This window comes from Lonchura striata, chromosome Z, assembly GCF_046129695.1.
Source record: "Lonchura striata isolate bLonStr1 chromosome Z, bLonStr1.mat, whole genome shotgun sequence".
Lineage (NCBI taxonomy): Eukaryota > Metazoa > Chordata > Aves > Passeriformes > Estrildidae > Lonchura > Lonchura striata.
The window spans coordinates 36,931,120-36,951,914 of record NC_134642.1 but is presented as its reverse complement, the minus strand read 5'-3'; the positions used below and the strand labels follow the sequence as shown (position 1 = coordinate 36,951,914).

Genomic DNA, 20,795 nt, shown 5'->3' with positions numbered 1-20,795 from the left:
GGCCTTCACCAGTGTCCAGTACAGGAGGACAATCACTGCCCTGCTCCTGCTGGCCACACTGTTGCTGATGCAGGCCAAGATGTTCTTGGCCTTTTTGGCCACTTGGCACACACTCTCTCATGTTCAGCTGTTGACAAGCACTCCTGGTCCTTTTCCACTCAGCAGCTTTCCAGCTGCTCTTACCCCAGCCTATAGCACTGCTTGGGGCTGTTGTTACCCAAAGACAGGACCTGGTTTACTGAACCTCATTCAATTGGCCTTGGACCATGGACCTAGCCTGCCAAGATACTAACTGACCCACCAGATCTTAGACAAAAGAGCAGTCCCCTAGGGCTGGATTGTGCTCCTCTCATCCATCTCAGTCTAAGCTGAGATGGATGAGAGGAGCAACATCATTTTATGTGGGGATAAAAGTACAGGCTTTATCCTTAGCTCTTGCCCCCTCATTTGTTTTGGAAAAGCTGATATCACTAGCCTACAAAATTGCACCACACTGTTCCCTGCTCTTTTACTGGCCGCCCCCAGCAGCAGCTGGCTTCCACAGGAATGGGAAGTGTTAATTTTCCCTGTTCTACTGCTATCCTGTTCCTAAGTCACCACTTTGCTTCTTACAGTGTGAGGAGAATGAAGGTCTTTTTATTTTCTTCACCCAGTAAGTTGGAGAAGTGTCTATTTAGTTCTCAGACAGCAGATCACACCAGCCAATAAACAAACCCCAATGATCCCCTACAGCTTTCACAGGCTTGCACTTTGACTTCTCAGACGCCCACTGAGAATGTCTGAAAATGTCTGTTCACATTTTGTTTCTAAGATCTCTGTATGACATTCAAGCTATTTTGTGTACATACAACATGGATGAGGAATTTGTTTATAACATGGCTAGGTATTCATAAGTGTTTAGAGTCCCTAGAACTAGCACCCAGTGCATGGTTGCAATTCTAAGTCCCATTTGTTTTTAAAATCCTTCTTTTTCATATGGAGAAGACTAAGCATTGTTTTTTACCACCTAAATGAATTTTTATTTTTATTTTCCCAGAGTTCACGAACAACGGTTTTGCAAATAGCAAGAGAAGTGGTTGCAGCATGTCTGGATGGTTTGTTACAATCATCGTGACACCAACTCTATTTCACTCAAAGGTGACAGATAGGCCAGCAGGGTTCAGATGTCTGTGCTGTCACAACTGCTTCAAAGTCAGCCACAGCCCAAAAGCCAGAGCATTCTGGTGAGATCAGAGAGAGAACACTGCAGGCACTGTCTTCCTGATGTGCCTTTTTGGCTGTGCTGGAACAAAAAATAAGAATAGCTATTTAAGAATTAAATTCTGCATAAAGTCAGCATTAGATTGCTAGTGAGAGGAAAGGTTCCAGTACTGGTTTTCAGCAGTACATAGTAATATAATATCTATAAAAATGGAGATGAAAACATTTTAGGCTCTTAGTTACATGCCACATGCACATAACACAATAGATTTGGTTAGCTGAGATCTTGACAAACTTAAAGGCTACAGAAGATGGAAATATATAGAGCTTATTGATCAGAGAAATTTAAAGAATGAGCCTCTTTAATAACTGCCATTCTACTGAATGTGAGGAATAAAATAGATAGAGCCAAGTGGTGCTCTCAACAGAAAATATCATGGCTTACCTCTGGAATTGGTACAAGAATAGAAATAAATCAAAGAAAAATTAATCTAGGAAGATACAGAATGGTATTCTTAAGGAAACATATCTAAATATGACACCAACAAAGCAGCGTTCAAGAAATTTTAAATTGGCTTAATCCAAGAGACTGTGTGATGCCTCACAGATATGATACATGTGATGCAAGCTTCTATTATTTCTGTTAATGGAGTGCATCTGGAAGGTCCTAAAGATCTGAGAAGTTTTTATGGGCATAATTTCTTTCTTTCTTTCTTTCAAAAATATTTTTTTCTGATGGTAGACAAAGGGAGAAAAAACACAGCTATTCTTTCACCATGGAAAATAAAAAGTAAAAATAGTTTGCAATGTTAAATATGATGTTAAAATGCTTTAATTAATAGGAAGATTCAGTTATTGTCTTCCACCTGGATAAGTAAGAAAAAGAAAGCCTTGATGACTTTGAAGAAGAGTTTGGAAAACACAAGCTACATAAACACTGCAATCTTATTTCATGGGAACACTGTCTCTTCTCCCCACACTACTAGAAGGTAATGTTCTAGGGCCAGACCCTTGGTCACTGTGAGGCAGTGTTTTTCTGAAGCTGATGGAGCATCCTAGGAGCTGTCCTGACTTAAATCTACATAGGATCTGATGTAATATATTACAAAATATAATATAGCTGATGTTAAGGGGACATACTTATATCCTTATTGGTCATCTGTATGCTTGGTAGCAGCAAAGTGACCTCAGGAAACATGGTTGCAAAGCAAAGATACAGGTGGTATTTGTTGCTATGGAAGTTTCAGATGAGCTTTGAGTTACATAGCAAAAAATTTCTTGGTACCTCCTCTTAATAAAATCTCTGGACTTCCTGCACCCAGTGTCTATGAGATTTTTCACTTTTATATGGAGGGTCCTTTAGTAACTAGAATAGAGAAATACAGCCTGGATAATTCCACTTAATCTGTACTTATGTATATTCCCTTTATCACTGCTCTATCTTGAGCCTGACCTAAAGAATTATCCTGAACTAAAAAAAAATTTTACTATAGATCCAGAATAGCTCCACCAGAATACATATGGGTAGAGATGCACAGATGACTCTAAGCTGTTGGATTTTCACTTTCAAGTTGTGTAAAAGTTAGCATTTACTTCCTTCTACAAAAAAAAGGTAGTTTGTCTAATATTTGATAGAGCTCATTGCTTACTAGAATATAAACATGAAAGAGGCACTATCCCGTGTAGTTAGAGGAACCATTTTTCTGGCTACTCTTGTTCTGTCTGGAAATTTTATCTGGACAGAATTTAAGAACTTTTGCACATTTTTACAATCCCTTGGAATCAGGCCTAATGAAGCTGCAGACCTGAAGACACTCATTAAGTATCCATATCCCACCAAGTACACATGCTCTTTATACCAGCAGAGTAGGCACCATACCATGCACACAGAGGTGAGTTTCTGAAAGGAAAACCTGGTCAAAGCCACAGTAGTACCACTGAAATTATAATATTACAGAGTACTGCAATTAAAAATAATTGTAAATATTAAATATAGTAAGGAAGTCTCTCAAAAATGTGCAGTTCTCAATATAGAAGAATATTAAAAAAAAAAAAAAAAACAAACCAAACAAACACTATTTTATTCTTCCCTTTAGCTCTTTATTTTCAATATTACAATTGATTTAGTTCAACCTTAGGCTTACTGTCCTTGTTACAGCATATCTGTGCCAATATTAAGACTATTTAGGAAATCCTAATAATCTGTAGCAGGTGCACCTGAAAAAATAAGGCAGTCTTTAGGGGGGCTGGGCCAATGGCTTCCTCTCTCCTGTCTTGTAAGCCAAAGCATAATTTGTTGCTTCTTAACTCTTTGTTAAAAAGCAAATTTGATGCATTCCTAAAGTGTCCACATCAGGTTTCTGGTCTCACTAAGACTGCACAAGAGTTTTGCTCTTACACAAGAGCAGTGTAACTCAGAGACGTTTACTGTTTGGAAGCGATATACAAAGTCCTACATATGTGCATAGATCAGAATACAAAGTGGTGTTTCCCAATTACTGCACATTTTGCCTTGAGGAGGGATAGAGCTTCATGTATCCCCAAGCACAGAGGTATTAAAAGTCATGCCTGAACACCTTAACATTCAACTGACAAATGTAAAATCCACTAAAGTCACTAAAAGGTTTTCAGTTGGCTTCACCAGTTTTGGTTCCAGTCCAGTAAAGCAATTGCATTAATAAGTTTTCCAGAACCATGTGGTCTGAGTTACAAAGTGTCTTATTTGTATTAGATCCATAGCAAAAAATGCTAAATCAGATGGAGAACTCATATTTGAATTACAAGCTTAATATGACATCCTGTTCCCTGTTTCTGAGAGAAAATAAATAGGTATGTCGATTGGCAAGGGGACAGCTGGCTGATTTAATGCATAACTTCAAGTGCAAAACCACTGCCTCACAGTGACTTTGCCTCTGCACTTGGATTGCCATACATCTCAGCAGTGGGTACCAGAGAAGCAAATGGCAAGGTGGCCAGCATTGCAACTGGGGTGGCAATTTTAGGGAAAAAGATCAAGATGGACAATGGGACAGGAGAACAGAATCCTACACCTCACCCACTCTGCAATATAACAGGGCTGTTGAAACTGCTGTTGAAACATGTCAAAAATGCCTTGGAATTAGAAAACTGTGCTGGAAAAATCTGGCCTTTCATTTCAAAGCCAGAGGTAAGGGAGATGCATGAAAGGGCGAGGAGGCAGCACAACTGACCAAGACTTGAGACACTTTTACATACACTAGCATAGATATCACACATGATGTGAGTGCACATGATGTGCCTTGCACAGAAACCATCAGACACCTTCAGGGTTATGGTTACATCAAAGGAATAGTACCCTCATCTCCTGAAACTGGGGCACAGATCAGCACCATTTCTCTTGTACTGCTTTGCAGCTCACCAAGACACTTGGAACCTGAAATATCGATCCATAACATAGTCATTATAAACATAAATAAGATGAATGATGAAATTTCCTACTCCATAAAATCTTCGGCTTTGTGACTACTCAAGAGTTCATTTGGTCATGTGCTCTTGGGGAAACAAAGACTCTCCCAGATCTCTTATGTTAACAGTCTGGGCAGTTCTTGTGCTAGCAACTGCCACCAAGCAATTGCCCTTGGTAACCACAGTTGAAGTTGTCCCTCTAGAATTTTGTGGAACTTAGATATTAACCTATGCAGGTAAAGGAAAAGGAAATTGCTGTCTTGCTTAAAACTTGTTTCAGCCTAAAAATAAAAATCATGATTTTAGGATAAAATTAGTACCTCAGTAACCCACTGTTTTCATATTTCCACAAGCAGGGGGCTTTTATAATCACAAGAAAGATGTAAGATCATGTTGAGTTAAGCTTGTGAAATAAATAACACATCTTGTGAAATAAATAACACATCTTATTTTTTTATTTTCTTAGTCAAAAAATGGAAAAGTTAAAAGGTTTCACAACTTATTCACCTTCTAATCCTATCCTGGTGCTGTTGGTGCCTTTATGGTTGATTGGCTGGACCTTGCTACCAGCTATTTTTATTTAAACCTTACTCTGCTAGGGCAAAAAATTGCTTTCAAAGATATCTTCAAAAAGTTATGATTTTAAAAACTCCTTAGAGTCTTGCCAAGCTGCAAGACAGCTGGAGTTATCTCTATGGTATTTTCTCTGTGTTTCAAGACAGTGAAAAGTGTGTGACAAAGTTTTCAGTGATCTTTGGAAAGAGACAGAGGAGGAAGATCCTAGATGAATCAATGATCAAAATTAGCTGGACACCTCTTATTTTTATATTCGTGTAAACTAGGAGACCATGTGATACCTATAAGAGTGTTTTTTAATGTCAGGTTCAAGAGGTAAACTAGTATATGATGTTATATCCATGGCAATATGTTAGCCCACCATGACTGGGCTCCTACAAGGTACATGGCACTCATTCAGCAGTTTTTTCCTTGACTTGGAAAGAAAAATTCATCTTATTAAAACTTTTGCTTTTTCCTCCAGTGCTTATGTTTCCCTATGGAAGGAGGAGAAGAGAATGAGTGAAAATGAACTAGCAGATCTTGTGGTCTTCCACTTCTTCAATGACCTTCCCAGAAATGTCATTCCTTCTGCAAATTCATCTTTTAGTGGTCTCTCTGGCAAGTAAGAAGAGCATAGTGGGTGATACCCCAGAGTGCTGGACAGCCCTTCAGAAGAGCCTCGGCAGGTAGGAAAGATGGACAGAAAAGAAAAATTTGAAATTCTACAAAGACACATGCAGAGTCCTACACCTAGGGAGGAACAACCCTGGGTACCAGCACAGGTTGGAGCCCAACTTGCTGGAAGCAGCTCTGTGGAGCAGAACCTGGGGGTCCTGGTGGACAACAAACTGCACAAGGCAGCAGTGCCCTTGTGGCCCGGGAGGCCAGCACAATCCTGGGATGCCTCTGGAAGAGCACTGCCAGAAGGTCAAGGGAGGTGATCCTGCCCTGCTGCTCAGCTCTAGTGAGGTCTCACCTGGAGTCTGTGCTCAGTGCTGGTCTCTGGAGCACAACAGAGACGTGGAGCTCCTGGAGTGGGTCCAGCAGAGAGCTACAGAGGTGAGCAAGGGACTGGAGCATCTCTATTATGAGGAAAGGCTGAGACAATCGATCCTTTTCAGCCTTGAAGAGGGATAACTGAGAAGGAAGCCCATCCCTGTCTGTCAGTGTCTGCAGGGAGGGCTCAGTGCTGAGCAATAGGACAAGAGACAAGGGGCAGTGAGTGATGCACAGGAAGGTCCACCTGAACATGAGGAGGAACTTCTTTACTGTGAAGTGCCTGAACAATGGAACAGTTTGCCCACAGAGGCTGTGGAGTCTCCCTCTCTGGAGAAATCCCATTTTTTTGGATGCAGTCCTGTGCCATGTGCTCTGGGATGGACCTGCTTGGGCAGGGGATTGGACCAGGTGACCCACAGTGGTCCTTCCAAACTGACCCATTCTGTGATTCTGAAATTGTGATCACAAACATGGGAAAAATACCCTTGGAAATTATATCCTAAGCAGGAGTTATACACCAGTCTGTGAAGTTAACAGATGAGAGGGTGGGGAGATGATACATATTATATTAAACAGAAAAACAATGAAAGACAATCTTTGAAGTCACTTTTTTTGAGAGCAGCAGAAGGACTAAAATGGGAAAACAAATATGAAGATGGTGCTCTGAGCTCCTCAAAGCATTGTGGATCATTCATTTTTCATTATGTCATTATAATAAACAGACAAGACAAAAAAAAATTTCCAGCACCTCCCACACTTACAAATAATAAATATTTAATATTTGCTGCATGTAAACTTTGTGAGCGTCTAAAGCAATATCAAGTTTGTAAAAGACCACATTTCTTCCTTCTGCTGCTTTTCATTGCATTTACCATAGGTCCAGGGAACTTACTTGGCAAGAGGTGAACTTGCTCTGCTAAATCACCAGGAATAAACTTGGGAATTATTGACTTATCTGAGATTCAAGGGTGAGGAAGGTATATAAAAATATGCTTAATATTCTTAAGTGAGACTTTTTTTTTGTATTTCAGTCTTTGTGCTTCTGCTGTTTCTTTATGAGTTGAATAAAGAACATGGTAAAGAGTGTCTAAGCTCAAAACAATGCTTTCTCCACCTTACCAAAACACAGACAAGGAAGAAGAAAGGAGAAGGAAAGCAAGGTTATTAAACCAGGAATGTACAAATCCACAAACAAGTCTGACAGAAAGAATAACTAAATAGTTTTCTCATAAATAACAAGTGTCAGGTTTGGCTCTCACGAGCTACCACACATGTTGCTGGGCCCCTTTTCCAAGGGACTCCTTTGCTTAAGAATCTTCCAATCTTGTAGTTAAATTTACTCAGATTGAATGGTCTTTGGAGCTTACTTTGGACATCTGTAGTGCACTGAAACCCTAATCAGTGACCAAAGAGCTATCAAATTCTCTGTTACAGGAGTCAGAAAAAGTAATATTTACCAAAATAAACTACAGGATCACATTTTAGGATTTGAACATCCATTTTAGTGTGCTGTCACAAATGAATGATTGTGCTCACTCCTAATTCACATTTATTTTAAATTTTAAACAAAGTAAAATTAGCCCACAAACAGAACACCTACTGTTTATTCCCTGTAATCCTATTGCTTTAGCAGTGTAATGTGTACTAGTTCTTAATTATAAATTATTATAAATTATAAATATAGATTATCTTAATTATATATATACTGCATTGTGTGACTAATAAGAAATGTACAGTGTGTTAGGGAAGAACACTTCATAACATGATAAGTACTAATGTGGCATAAAATAAAAAGTGAAAATCAGTGAGGGCAAAAGAGTGAGACAACAATGAGGAATGCAAAGTTTTACACTGGCCAGATGACTGCAGGGCTATGAACACTATTTTTCTTGTTGCTCATCATGCCCATTGCCCACTTTTGTTCTCAGCATTTTCTCCTGGCATGCTTGTAAGTCTGAGCCATAATGAGACCTTTCTATGTTATCTCCTGATTTCTGTGTGTAGAACTGCAGGTCTTGGCTGTGGTTTGTAAGTACTAATGGAGTACAAGTAATCTGTGAAATGTATTTAATAAAACCATCCTTAAACATCATAGGAAACGAAGAGATGAAGGGACAAAAAAAAATAGCCCAGAATACAGCAGGAGGCGGGGAGGTTAGGAGAAAGGGCTATAGCACATGAATAAAGGTTGTAAAGACTCTCTTCTCTGTAGCACAGTCACTGCTTGCAGATGATCATGTGTGCTTTCTGGCAATGCTACAGCCAGTCCAGAGACAATGGAGGACAGAAAGAATCTGAGCCCTTGGTCAGGATGATGGAGTTAAAGCCATCAGTTTGGCTAGTAAATATATGTCAAATTTTTTATTGATGTGACAAGAGAAGGCTAATGCTGTTTGTTTGGTCTTGTTTTTTCAGCATTTAATAGATGTGGAGTATCTGTCTGATGTACAGTTGTTTCTATATTATGATATCAGTTAATGGGAGGCAGGGATTGTCTTGGGTTCCTTCCCCTAAATTAATTAAATCAGGGCTTCACAGACTGTCTTATGGAAAACATAGAGATAGAAAGAGCCTTAAAGGTTCAGTTGAGATCCAGATCTAAAATAAATTGGTGTCAAAAGCTAGGAACTTAACAGGATAAACTCATCCCTTCACTGTTTCAAAGTAGTTTAAATTTACATAGACCTGTATGTATTTCCTAGTAATATCCCCAGGAAAAAGCCCTACCAACTCTGCAGGAAAACTAGTTTCTGTGACCCTTGCCCCTTGAGTTTATTTGGCAGCCTGAACTTCCTAACCTGTTCAGATGTACAGTGGCTGAAACAGCTCTACCAAAGACACTCTATTTAGTTAAGCCAGGAAAAAACAGTTTATGCAGAAGAGTTATGGCTTTAAGTGAGATATTGTCATATGCACTCTATGCACATCTATGGCATTTTGTAAGTTAGGCAATTATTTATTATAAAGATTAGTAGAGGCAACAAATATATTCATTAATGAAACATCACTGGTTTCTAATTTAATAACAAGATGCAAATTGCCACTGGTTTGTTTGTTATTGATATAAAACTAAATGTGACTTGGTAAATTAAATTTGCTGGTTTTAAATGTTATATTTGTGAGGTTTAATTTTGAAAACTAGTACGTAATTGTCCTTCTATTTTCCATAAATGTATGAAGGTGCTAAAGTCAATAAAAATATCTTTTATTCTATGTAATTCTATTTAACACATATACAGATTGGTATAAGTCTTTATCAGTATCTCATTGGAATAAATACCAGGATGGTAAAATAGTGATCTTGTCTTATTAAAAGGACCTTAACAGGTCAAAAGTTTATGCTCTTCCTCCAAGAAGAACCTCTGAAAATATTCCTGACAAAAATATATAGTGGATCATGAACAAATTGACACAATGCTACATATTTGGAATTTGTCTTTTAATAAATGCTGATTAGTAAAAAAAAAAAAAAAAAAAAAAAAGGACAACAACAGAATTTTTAAAGCATTAATTAATGAGAAAATCCATTCTTCATAATTTTGAAAATTGCCAGATTCCAAATGTCTTAATCTGACCCCATACTCTCATAATAGAAAGAATTATAAAGGTATAAAATATCCCATTTCAGCATGAGATGCCCCCATTTGTACACTTCTATCTGAAAAGACTTTATCACTGTTTTTCTTTTAGTCCTATTCTGGACTAAATGTATCCACATGTTGAACAACACTGAAAAAAGTTACAAATTTACACTCCTCTTTCAAGTGGACACAGACTCCAAGGCAAAGACGAGACTCTTCTACCCCCATGAATTACAGTGGGAAAGCCTGCTAACCTCACTGGCCAGGATCTTCTGCTACCCAGTCTCTCCATCTGCTCACTTAACTGCCCACAAACAAAGGTATCCTTGATTCTACCAAATAGTTTTGGGGTAAACATCCTGTTTTAGGTCCTTCCACAGTGATTTATTGTAAAATAAATCAGGTGTTGAAAATAAGTGTAAACAAATAAATTTAGGTGTTAGCTTAGTTAGCATCTTCCCTGGAGGAGGAGATAATGATGGAAAACCACCTCCACCACCACTAGATTCCTGCATTTATGGACTTTTGAAAAACTGTGCCTCGGTCCTTTTCAACAAGTATTTACAACCACTGGAGAACCAAGCACCTGAAGGATATTTTACATATCCTCTGGAACAAAACAAAAATCTCATCAATGGTATAGAGGTGTCTCTGAGGCTGAATCAAATGGCAGACCACTGATTAAAGCCAAATCCAGACAGAACAAGTTTCAGAAGTGGACAAAGAGAAGCAGCTGAATGAATAAGCTGACAAGATGTACAAATAGTAACTGTGCTTTTCTGGTACAACAGACCCCTCCATGATAAAGGAGGATGTAAGATGATGTAGCTCACAAGATGGTCTGAAACAGGCACAAAACCCAGCAACAGTCTAATCTCCCAAAAATCAGCACTGTCAGAAGTTAATGTAACTCTTCACTCATCTTGCCATCTCCCAGCTCAATGAACAGCAAGGCATACATTTATCTTTTAAACAAAATTCTAAGATTTAATTCTACATTCTCCCTCTGACAGGGGCTACATTAACAAATATGTGCCATATTTTATTAAATTTAATCAGTATGTTACTGGAAGACAACAGGAACTATGTTAATGAGGAGAGTGTAAAAAGTCTTACCAGTCAAAAGGCCACTGTGAGTCATATTGTTATTTTGAGGGAATTCACCAGGCTTGTAGTGGATTACCTTTGTTGGTAGGATTTTCAGGAAGAGCACCTCTCCATACATCCAGAACTGAATATCCTGCTCCATTGCAGCAGAGGGCAAGTTGCCAACTTTCATGGCTGCAGAGATAATCTCCTAAAACAGTAATAAAAATTACAAAATCTGTCTGAATCTTATAACTGCCTGAAACTCAGTAGTATGAGCTTTGGTATTCCAATCACTTTGGCCTCAAGATGTCCAACTACAACTCAATCACAGAATACTTTGGATAGATAGGTGTGACAAATTACAGTGATTATTATGAGTACTGCCAGAAAAGAAAGTCAGAAGAAGGCCAATGGAGAAGGAAAGAAGGAAGGAAGGAAGGAAGGAAGGAAGGAAGGAAGGAAGGAAGGAAGGAAGGAAGGAAGGAAGGAAGGAAGGAAGGAAGGAAGGAAGGAAGGAAGGAGATCAAATAAGCAGAAAAGCAAAAATTGTAATGAATTTGATGACAGCACACTGTACAAACCACAATTACTTGGAGTGTATATAGAGGACAGGTTTTGCTTTTCTCCACCCTTGGCTGTGATCTGCTTGCCATTTTTGTCAGAGTGAGCAGTCCATGTGCCTTTTGGGCAAATATGGAGTCCAGAGTGCATCCTCTGACCTGTGAACTGCAGTTTCTTAGCATGCCACAATTACTGACCCTGCCAGGAATTCCTGTCATGAGTCCTGCAGCTCTCCCACATGTACTGCAATTCCTGTCTCTGCAAAGGCAACCTGATAAGAGTGTGAGACAGACATACCACTGGCATCCCAATCATGCTAACAAAGCTACTCCTCATCTTTAATTCCTGTAGCCTTGAGCATATTCTCTAGCAGTGATCACTCTGAAACTTGGAGGCTGCCCTTTCTGAGGGAACCAGTTTCTGTCTCCTCTCCTTTCCTGAGGTAGGCAAGGGCTGTTCTCTCCACTGTCTCCTGTAAAGGCTTTCATTACTGCCTCCAGCTTCTTCACGAGGTACTTGCAGTATTTTACAGGATACAGGATCAAACTCCCTTCCTCTGATCTTCTGTCCAAAGGATTTTATCACCATTTCCTTGTCTCCTCTCATACCCTAAAGAGGTACAAATTTCCTTATTTTCCTAAATCAGAATTGCACCCACAGAGAGACAGTTTTTCTTCTGATCTCTTCCTGTTTTTTCTCAACATGTCATAAAATTACAGCATGGAACTCATTGAATAGAGTATCAGTTTTACAGATTCACAAAGAGACTGTGTAAAGCTACATAATTTGTATGGACATCAAACCCACTGACAGTTACCAAAGCAAACAGCAAAATAAACAAATGAAGCAAATTTCCAAACCAAAGCCCACACAAAGCCCTCATGACATAACAACTCTGGTGTTTCAGGGTTTATACTGATCTCTAACTAACCAAGCTTAGGATGAGACCCTGAGCAGAGGACAGATAATCTCATATCTACTAATACAAAGTTTTTTCACTTCCTTCTGTCTTTTAAATTTCAAAGACGGGATACTGAACCAAATGGATTTTGTCTTTCATCCCACCAATGTTTCATTGCTCTGAAGAGATGCTTTGGATTTCTTGCTGATCTCAGTTTTTTTTCTGGTATGGTCCAGCTTCAGTGCTTCCCTTTGCCTTCCTCCCCCTGCCCTCTCCATCCCCTCTAATCTCCACAGGGGTTTCTATATTAGTCTGAGTGGCTGGATAGGCCTCAGCCTCCATCTGGGGCGGGGGGGATTAAATTTAATTTATCCTCTTAATTCAGCAACGATTTCTTAACCAAATCCCCTCCCTAGCTTCGCCTTCGCCCCAGCAGTTGGCTAGCATTTCAGACCCATGCTTTCGGGAAAAAAAAAAAAAAAAAAAAAAAAAGGAAGAAACCCGCGTCAAAGGCCGATGCTCCCTGGGGAGGGCAGCACTAGAACTGGGGTCCCTCCGGGCGGAACGGGCCCGGGGTGGGGGAGGGCAGGGGTCCCCGCAGAGGAAGAGGTGACAGGCTGCCCCACGGTGCCTAGGGGTGCCGGACTGCCGAGGGACCCCGCCGGCACGGGGGTTTCCGGCAGGGGACGCCGCGACCCCTCCAGCGGGGCTGGGTCGGATGAGCCAGGGCGGCGGCGCCCCGCGGGGGAGGCGCCGAGCCGTGCCCCGCGCCGGGCGGCCGTAATCCCATCAAAGGGCCGGACCCAGCCGCCCACCCCCTTCCCTCCGTCCCTCCCCGTCCCTGCCCGGCGCGCGTCCCGGCCCCGCTGTCCGCTCCTCGCCGCCCCGGCCCCGCTCCGCACCCGGCGCCGCTCGGAGGGGACCGCGGCGGCGCCGGCGCCCCTCGCCCGCGGCCAGCGGCCCCAGCTCCCCGCTCTGCGGGGGCACTCGGCGCACATGGAGGCGCTGGGCGGCTGTCACCGCCGCTGCCTCGCCTTGGTGCTGCTCCTGGCTTCGTGCATCGGCTGCGCGGCCACGCCGCGCAGGAACATCCCCCGCCGGCAAGGTAGGACGGGCGGCAGCGCCAGGCGAGCGGCGCCCGCCCCGCGGCACGCTTGCACCGGCGAAGTTCGCGTCCCTTTGACACTGGGGCTGCCCCGCGTCGGGCACCGGCGGCAGCGGGGCCGGGCGGCAGCCCCCGGGTGGGCAGCGGGGCAGTGCCTGAGGTCGGGTCGCCGCGCCCCCGATCGGGGAGCTCGTCCGGGAGCTCCGGGCTCCCGGCGGGGCGTGCGCCGCTCCTCGCCCTTCCCTGCGAGTCCCTGCCGCCCTCTCGCGGGGAAGAGAGGGTGCCCAGGGAACGGCAGGGACCCGCGAAGTTGCGGGGTCGGTGTATGACCCGTTTTCTCCGACATCTTATACCCAGTGCCGGTGGGCGCGCTCGGCTTACAAACCAGTACCAGGCTACAGCTACTGCAGAAAAAATCGGGAAAAAATTTAGCCGGTTTTCCCTGGATGCCGTAACCTGCGGTGGGGCGTGAGCAGAGTTAGAAGGTGAACCTCTAAGCCAGTCACGGGTGACCTGTCGGGAAGGCTGTTCCGTGGCTGTGACATTTGTATGTGTGGCAGCGAATAGCCTTGCACAAAGTAGGAAACGCGAAGGAAACATTACTAGAGAAGCGATGATTTTGTCTCAAAAATGTAGTTATCGTGTACCAAGCATAATGTGGTGTGCCTCCTGGTCCTGCTCGTGGCTGGCCACTGCCCGTGTCGGGTGGGAGAATTCCCACGGCTGTCGGCGGGACGTTTGCGCGCTGATCAAGGAAGTCCTGCACAGTCCTTAGAGGTTGAAAGTTAAAACCCCGAGTCTGTTAAAACCCTTTTACAGTCTGCAGCATATGAAACAGTAAGGTAAAATGTAAACAATGAGATGAGACATAGTGCATAGTGAAGTTTGACATTCTGTATACTTTGCAAATTGTGGTGCTAAGAGAAGATAACTATGGCCGGGACTGTCTCAAAGCACCGAGACTGTCCTGGAATATTTGTGACCAACACTGACTCTTATCATTGAGTTCACTGAGATCAGTTCATCTGAAAATACAAAGAGTTTAGTAAGTTCTGCCTCATCTCACAAAGTGTTTGTAGATTTAGATCCTTTTTGTATCTATCCCACAGTAGAAAGATTTGAAAGATTTTTGTTGCTGGTCTTTAGAATCACTACTGTGCCTTTTCATGCTCATATGACAAGAAAACAAATGCCTGTACAATTGGAAACTTAATACTTAAATACAGCCTGAGCTTAAAAGCCTTACTGGGCAGATGGCTAATTTTGCTGGTCTGACCTTGTCTCTTAGGGATCTAGTCCCATGATCCTCGGTTATCGTAATAGCGACCATTAAGTACTTGAGGAAATTAGGCAGACAGTCGTTGTGAATGACATGATTAGTAGCTTGCATTAAAAATATCGGATATGTGAAGTTGGGGAAGCAAATGCATAAATATTTTAATATATTCTTTGACTTTAACATACTGTTGTACTTGGTCCCCCTAGTCACAGGAGAATGGCAGAGCTGGAGAAACTGTATTTCTGTGCATTAAATTGAAACACCGTAAAGCATGAAATTTAACTGTAGTGTTTTGATGGAAATTAATTAATGTTTGTGGTTTTTTACCTTACTTTTGTTAGCACAATTTTAAAGTGTTAATTTTTATAACATGCTTCAGATTCACTGATTGATTCAATCATTCCTTCCTTGCTTCTTTTGCTGAAGAAGCAATGAATTTTATTGGACAAAATTTTTTTCAAAATCTATGCAAACATTTGAAAATCCTCTTGTGCAAGATTTGAAGAGAGAGATTCCCCCACAGAGACTGTGTGCAGTATATATATAATTTAAATCCCATCTGCATTTTGTGGGGACTGTTGGAACTGAGGGCTCCCAAGCATCCCATGACTGGGTGCTTTTACTGTGAAATGTTGCTGCTCTCAAAACACTCAGAACAGGTTTTATGTAGCTGGAACATCTCTGCCTTGTTTTGCAGGATAACAGGCTGGGTGGTTAAGAGTAGAAAAGAACTATCATTTACTCATACATCCAAAATTAAACATTCAGTGAGTAAAGAAGAGATGAGACAGTAAAAAGTTCTTCAGGACTTTTTTTTTTCTTTCATTTTGCTCTTTTAATAGTGATAGAAGTGAGACTTGTAAAGGAATTTTAACTGAGGTGAAAGCAAGAGGTTATATCAAGAGAGAAACCATAAAACCAGTTGATCTTCAATAACAGAAGCTGAATTGGAGGTCCTGTGGATCAAAGAAAAAAGATAGTAAAATGGAGCTCCATTTTTCCCAAATTTCAGTTCAGGACTTAGCTTAAAAAGATCAGTTCTATAATCCCAAGAAAGCAGCAAAGTGAGAAAGCTGTTTGTGAAGTTAAAAATATGTAGTAAAATGGCTACAAATGCAACTTCTTAAAGTAATCTTCAGGGAAATAGACTGTTGTACTCAAATACAAGACATTCTGATGACTGCTAAAATAATTTGAACATTTATTTACAGTTACATAATACATTTTCTGGAGACAAGAAAACGGGATGACAGACTCTTTGGGAAGGGCTTAAAACAAATCCTTAGACACCATGTGGTGAATAGTATAGCTGGGAAGAGATTAGCCTGGGATTCTCAATATCTTGTACTCCCAGAAGTTGGCATTCATACTGCTGCTTTCGTATTGTTTTCTTGCTTTTGCCTTCTGCAGAAGCACAGGTTTTTGCCATCTCTGTTTCAAGTTTCAACTGGTTGAAGAATAGAGTCTGAAGCTAACTCCCAGTGTGTTACTCTGCTACCAAAATAAACACAGAATTAATTTTAATGGTTATGTGATTTTAGAGAGTTTTAGGGGAAAGAGCTGACCAGTCTTGTGGATGTTCATGACATAAAGTTGTTGCACTGCATTGCATTGACTCTTCTTTAGTAAAAGAGTGTAAAATTCCAACATCCTGTAGAACAATAAAGTGGGTAAGTTGGTCTGCATGGAGAATAAAAATAATCATATCTGATGCTCAGGAATGCTTCTCCTTTTATAAATATATTATGTTTGCCAGCTAACATAAATAAAGAATTTGGCTTGTATCTCTTTCCCAGATGTCCATAGCAGTAGATATCACCAGCTTTCTGTGTAAATGTTGGAGTAATCAGACCAGTTAAAATCTGAAGACTTTACAAGAGAGTAGCACACAATACAAGGGCCAGAGTTTCAAAAGAGTACAGATCCTGGGTCAGCACTACAGTAAATGACTTTTTAAATCAGGATTTGGCACTGGGATACTTGAATTCTTTAGAAAAGCTGACTATAATAAGAGCTGCTATGTAAAGAACACTCTTGAAAGTCTAGCCATATTTATGTATCAAAATAGGTCAAACTGCCTTGCGATCAGGTCTGCAGATAGGAAAAATGCAACAGTGTTTTGGAAAGAAGGTTCTTATTTGAGTTTTTAAATATTACAGTTTTTTGGAACAACAATAGGATGACTTCTTATTCACTGTCATAATAAATCCCACACGTAAAGCATGCAAAGGTAAGGTTGATTTGCTGCTAGATGTGAAGTGTCTGAGAAGAGAAATGACATGGAAGCGGAATGATTCCTAATGTGAGGGATGTAGAACTGTCAGAGGCGGTGCATATCTGTGAGCTAGAACTAATAAAGAAGATGTGAATAATTTATTTGAGGGAAGATTAGTATCATCCTCTTACAGTTTCAAAAATGCCTGATTCATTCAGCATCAATAAAATCAAGCACTCATTATATAGGTATTTGTTGTTTTTGTCACCTTCAGGTGTAAATTCCATCACAACATTGTGTGATATTTCGATTGGACTTTTTCTTGTACCTCTGGGGTCCATGGTCTGGTAAATTCTGAAAACTGATCAATCACATCACCACTTCATGCAGATAGGATCATTCTGATAATTCTTTCCAGGGCAGCAATAGGAATGTGGTGAATTGGCCCACTTGAGCATGTTACTCTGTGTGTCACTGTTACTTATTCTGAAATACGTTTTCCGACTTTAGTTAGTCTCACTTGTAGCAAAATGTCTTGTGCCCTTTGCACCATGAAATTGCAATCTTCTATACAAGGAAACTTTCAGTAAATGTTTTTCATTGGCACCATTTTGCCAATGCCAATGTATGAAATGACTATTCAGACTTCCATCAGTGTTCATTAGCCAAGACATTCTGTACCAGATACTGGGATTCACAGTGATGCTTTGGAGAGGAGGGGTTGTTTTGGAGTTGGGGCACTAGAATGATTCTTGGGAAATCTTTCTGCCTTGAGACTGTCACAGGCTGTCTTTGATGGCTTGCCAGTCCTTCACAGGCCAGATTTTTATTTTTTTATTTTTTAAATGGGAATGGAGTGGTTTTATGCTTTTATCCTTTTCCACCATGCCACTTTAGACAGTGAAATTACTCCTATAGGGTGCTCATCATAGCTGTACCCCAATTTTAGTCAATGCTTCCAGGCTTCAACTGAGTGATAATGTGTGGGTGATTTTCATGGTGTCTTCTGGTGCGTCTTGCAGAAAAAGCCCTCTTTTTCTCTCAGTAACACTGGGCTAGACAGGACAGCACTGAAGTGAACACATCCAACAGTCATAATCACCTTAAACTTAGTGGCAGGAATTCTGAATGTCAGTCCCCCAAAAGACATCCTGAGGAACAGAATAGTACCTTGTTTCCTTAAACTGGAAAATTTCAGTGCATGAGTTCTTTTCAGCACCCCTTAAAACTCATTGATTATCTGAGAGAATACTTGTAAGTTTGTAACTCCTCAGGTATTGGGACTCAAATTTTTGCATGTTTCTATTTATGATCTTTCAATATGTGTTTATGCTCTTTTTATGCTCTTTTTTATAATTGAAAATAAAATTAATTTTTAAAAGGTGGCTATCATTGCTTCATGTCCTCAAAACAGGACTGATAGGACCTTTTCACAACTTTTCCATCATAAGAAGCTTACAGTCTAAAATGCTTATAGAAAGTTTGTAATATTAAAAAGTCATTCAAGGATATTAAAGATACATGTAATCTAAGCAAACAACCAGAGTTTATTATTTCATTATTGAGTGTACAGTTGAGTGCCATATCTATCAGTGTGATGGTGGTCTATGATTGCATAACAAAATACTTCCGAAATCACAGGGACACAGGAGATTATGTTAGAGATATGATCTTGAATGAAATTTCTTAATTGTTTTTTGTGAAAACAAATGATCTGTCTAAAAAAAATCCCACAAATCAAACAAATCTCCAGACCTGTTCTTCTTGACTAATTCCAGCTGAAAGGAAATACTTTTGGCTAGGCAAGATTTTATTTTCCTTTATTTTTTACTTTTAGTGAAGATGCTTACACATCTGAACAGGCAACCAGATTAGTTATTTTGTATAATGTGACCATCCAAACCACAGCAAAATATCAACATTACTTTTTCAGACTTCTCAGAGCCACTGAGTTGAGAACAAGCACACCAGAATTCATATTTGAAAGTAACTGCTTCAGGAGGGCATAAGCCACTGAAAATTGAAGGCTTAGGGGGAAAGCTTTCACACAACCGGGTGCCTAACTCAAACCTAGATAATGATACACTGTGTGATGATCCATGAAACACTGCAGGTGAGAGGCATATAGTGTGAAATGCACCAAGTTCAGGCCAGTTCTTCCCTTGAACATAAGGTAGCTACACCCAGGAGTAAAGACTACTGTTGAGGAAAGTCCCTCAGGATACTGGCCTCCAATGAAAAAAGGAATCCAGACAATATTGATAAAGGTAACCATTTGTTCAAAAGGGAGAGGACAGCTATGTGGTCATGGAAGAAACCCTTTCTTCTCTTGGGTTGGATCCCTGTAGGTGGATAGCCAAAATGCATTGGCTTTCTTTTCTTAAAAAGATGTCTTACTCAAGCATTGCCAAAGTTATCCTGGATAATTTTTTAAAGCTAGGAAATATAAGCCGTATGGAGGTGTACAGAGCTGAAGATGGCTTTCTGAGTGTATCCCCAAGTAGTGGTAGGGTGTCTTTCCCCTTATATATGTTAATCTTACAGCTAATAAACACATTTTATATAACAGTGCAGATAGCAGTCGCGTCAAGAAGAGTTCTTCTGCGAAGACACTGAGTGGTTCTGAGTTTCCCCACATCCATAGAAGATAGTCAGTCCAGTGTTATTTGCACAGAAAGATCTCTGAAGCTGGAAGAATCCCAAGACAGATTACTCTTAACACCTCTCTCAATTTTAAAAGTAGGTTAAAATTGCTGGTATCTATGAAAATGATGATATATATCATACCTATGTACATTTGGAACTTGCAAAATTGTCTTTCTAAAATGATGGGAAATGAACATCCTGTGAATGTTGATCATACTTCTTTCAAATACAGATCAAATCATTCTGATCTTTCTGCTCTGCCAGAGGTATTGTTGCACCATTTAATACAAAGTTTTAAATCAAGACTGGCTTTGTGTTTCTGTGCTCAAAAATCTTTTGATAAAAAATCCTAAGGGCAAAAATTATACAGTATTTCACTCAAGTTAATTGCTTTTATGCATGAAACATTTCAACTAGCATATCATTTTAGGAAAAAAGAAGCCAAACTATGAACAAAACCTATCAAACTGTAGACGCTGGAAGGAACTGATCTGGGGAAGAATTTCCTGCTCCTTGAGAAGATGCCAGATTTTTTTCAGAAGTAAAATTCTTGTGGGAATCATACAAGTGTATATAAATGATGAGGGAGTAATGAAGATGGAGCTAGGCTTTTCTCAGTGGTGTCGTGTGACAGGGTTGAAGGTAATGGACACAAAGGGAAAGCAGATTATTCCCCTTAAAGTGAGCAAATACCTTTTTACTGTGAGGGTGACTGAGAATTTAGTCTGAGATTGTGGAGTCTCTGTCCTTGGAGATACTCAAACCTCTTTATGCAAAGTGTTGGTGCAGCTGAGCCTGCTCTGAGCAGGGGTTTGGACTAGGTGATCTCCAAATGTGCCTTCCAGCGTCATTCCCTCTGTGATTTTGCAGAGTGTCATGAGGATCTCCTGAAAACATGTGTTTCACCTTGCTGGTTTAGCTTCCTTTGAGCTCTCCTCCTCCACCTTGTCATGGACTAAAAGCACCAACTGGACCAACTACTCTGCTTTCTACAGAGAAATGAGTGTTATCTGGCTTTGTGATCAATATAGAGTGTTTGGTGGGAGGTTGCTACACTTCGTGTTGTTTAACTCTGTGAGGCCTGTGCCAGAACCTCAGGGATAATAAACCCACATGCTGATTTTTGTGATTCTTTCTGGAGCAGGACCAAATCATTTGTATCCATGAATAATGAGCTTCAAAACAGTCACTCAGGACTTGGAAGGACTCTGGGAACT

At 40.6% G+C, this 20,795-nt stretch overlaps 1 protein-coding gene across 1 annotated transcript in view; it reads left to right on the top strand.

The window, feature by feature from the left end:
• The first annotated feature begins 13,329 nt into the window (after positions 1 to 13,329).
• EGFLAM (EGF like, fibronectin type III and laminin G domains) overlaps positions 13,330 to 20,795 on the top strand; it is a 72,084-nt gene continuing 64,618 nt past the window's right edge. The window contains exon 1 of the mRNA XM_021552052.3: positions 13,330 to 13,438. Within this exon, the coding sequence (XP_021407727.2) occupies positions 13,330 to 13,438 (109 nt within the window). The remainder of the gene's footprint in view (positions 13,439 to 20,795) is intronic.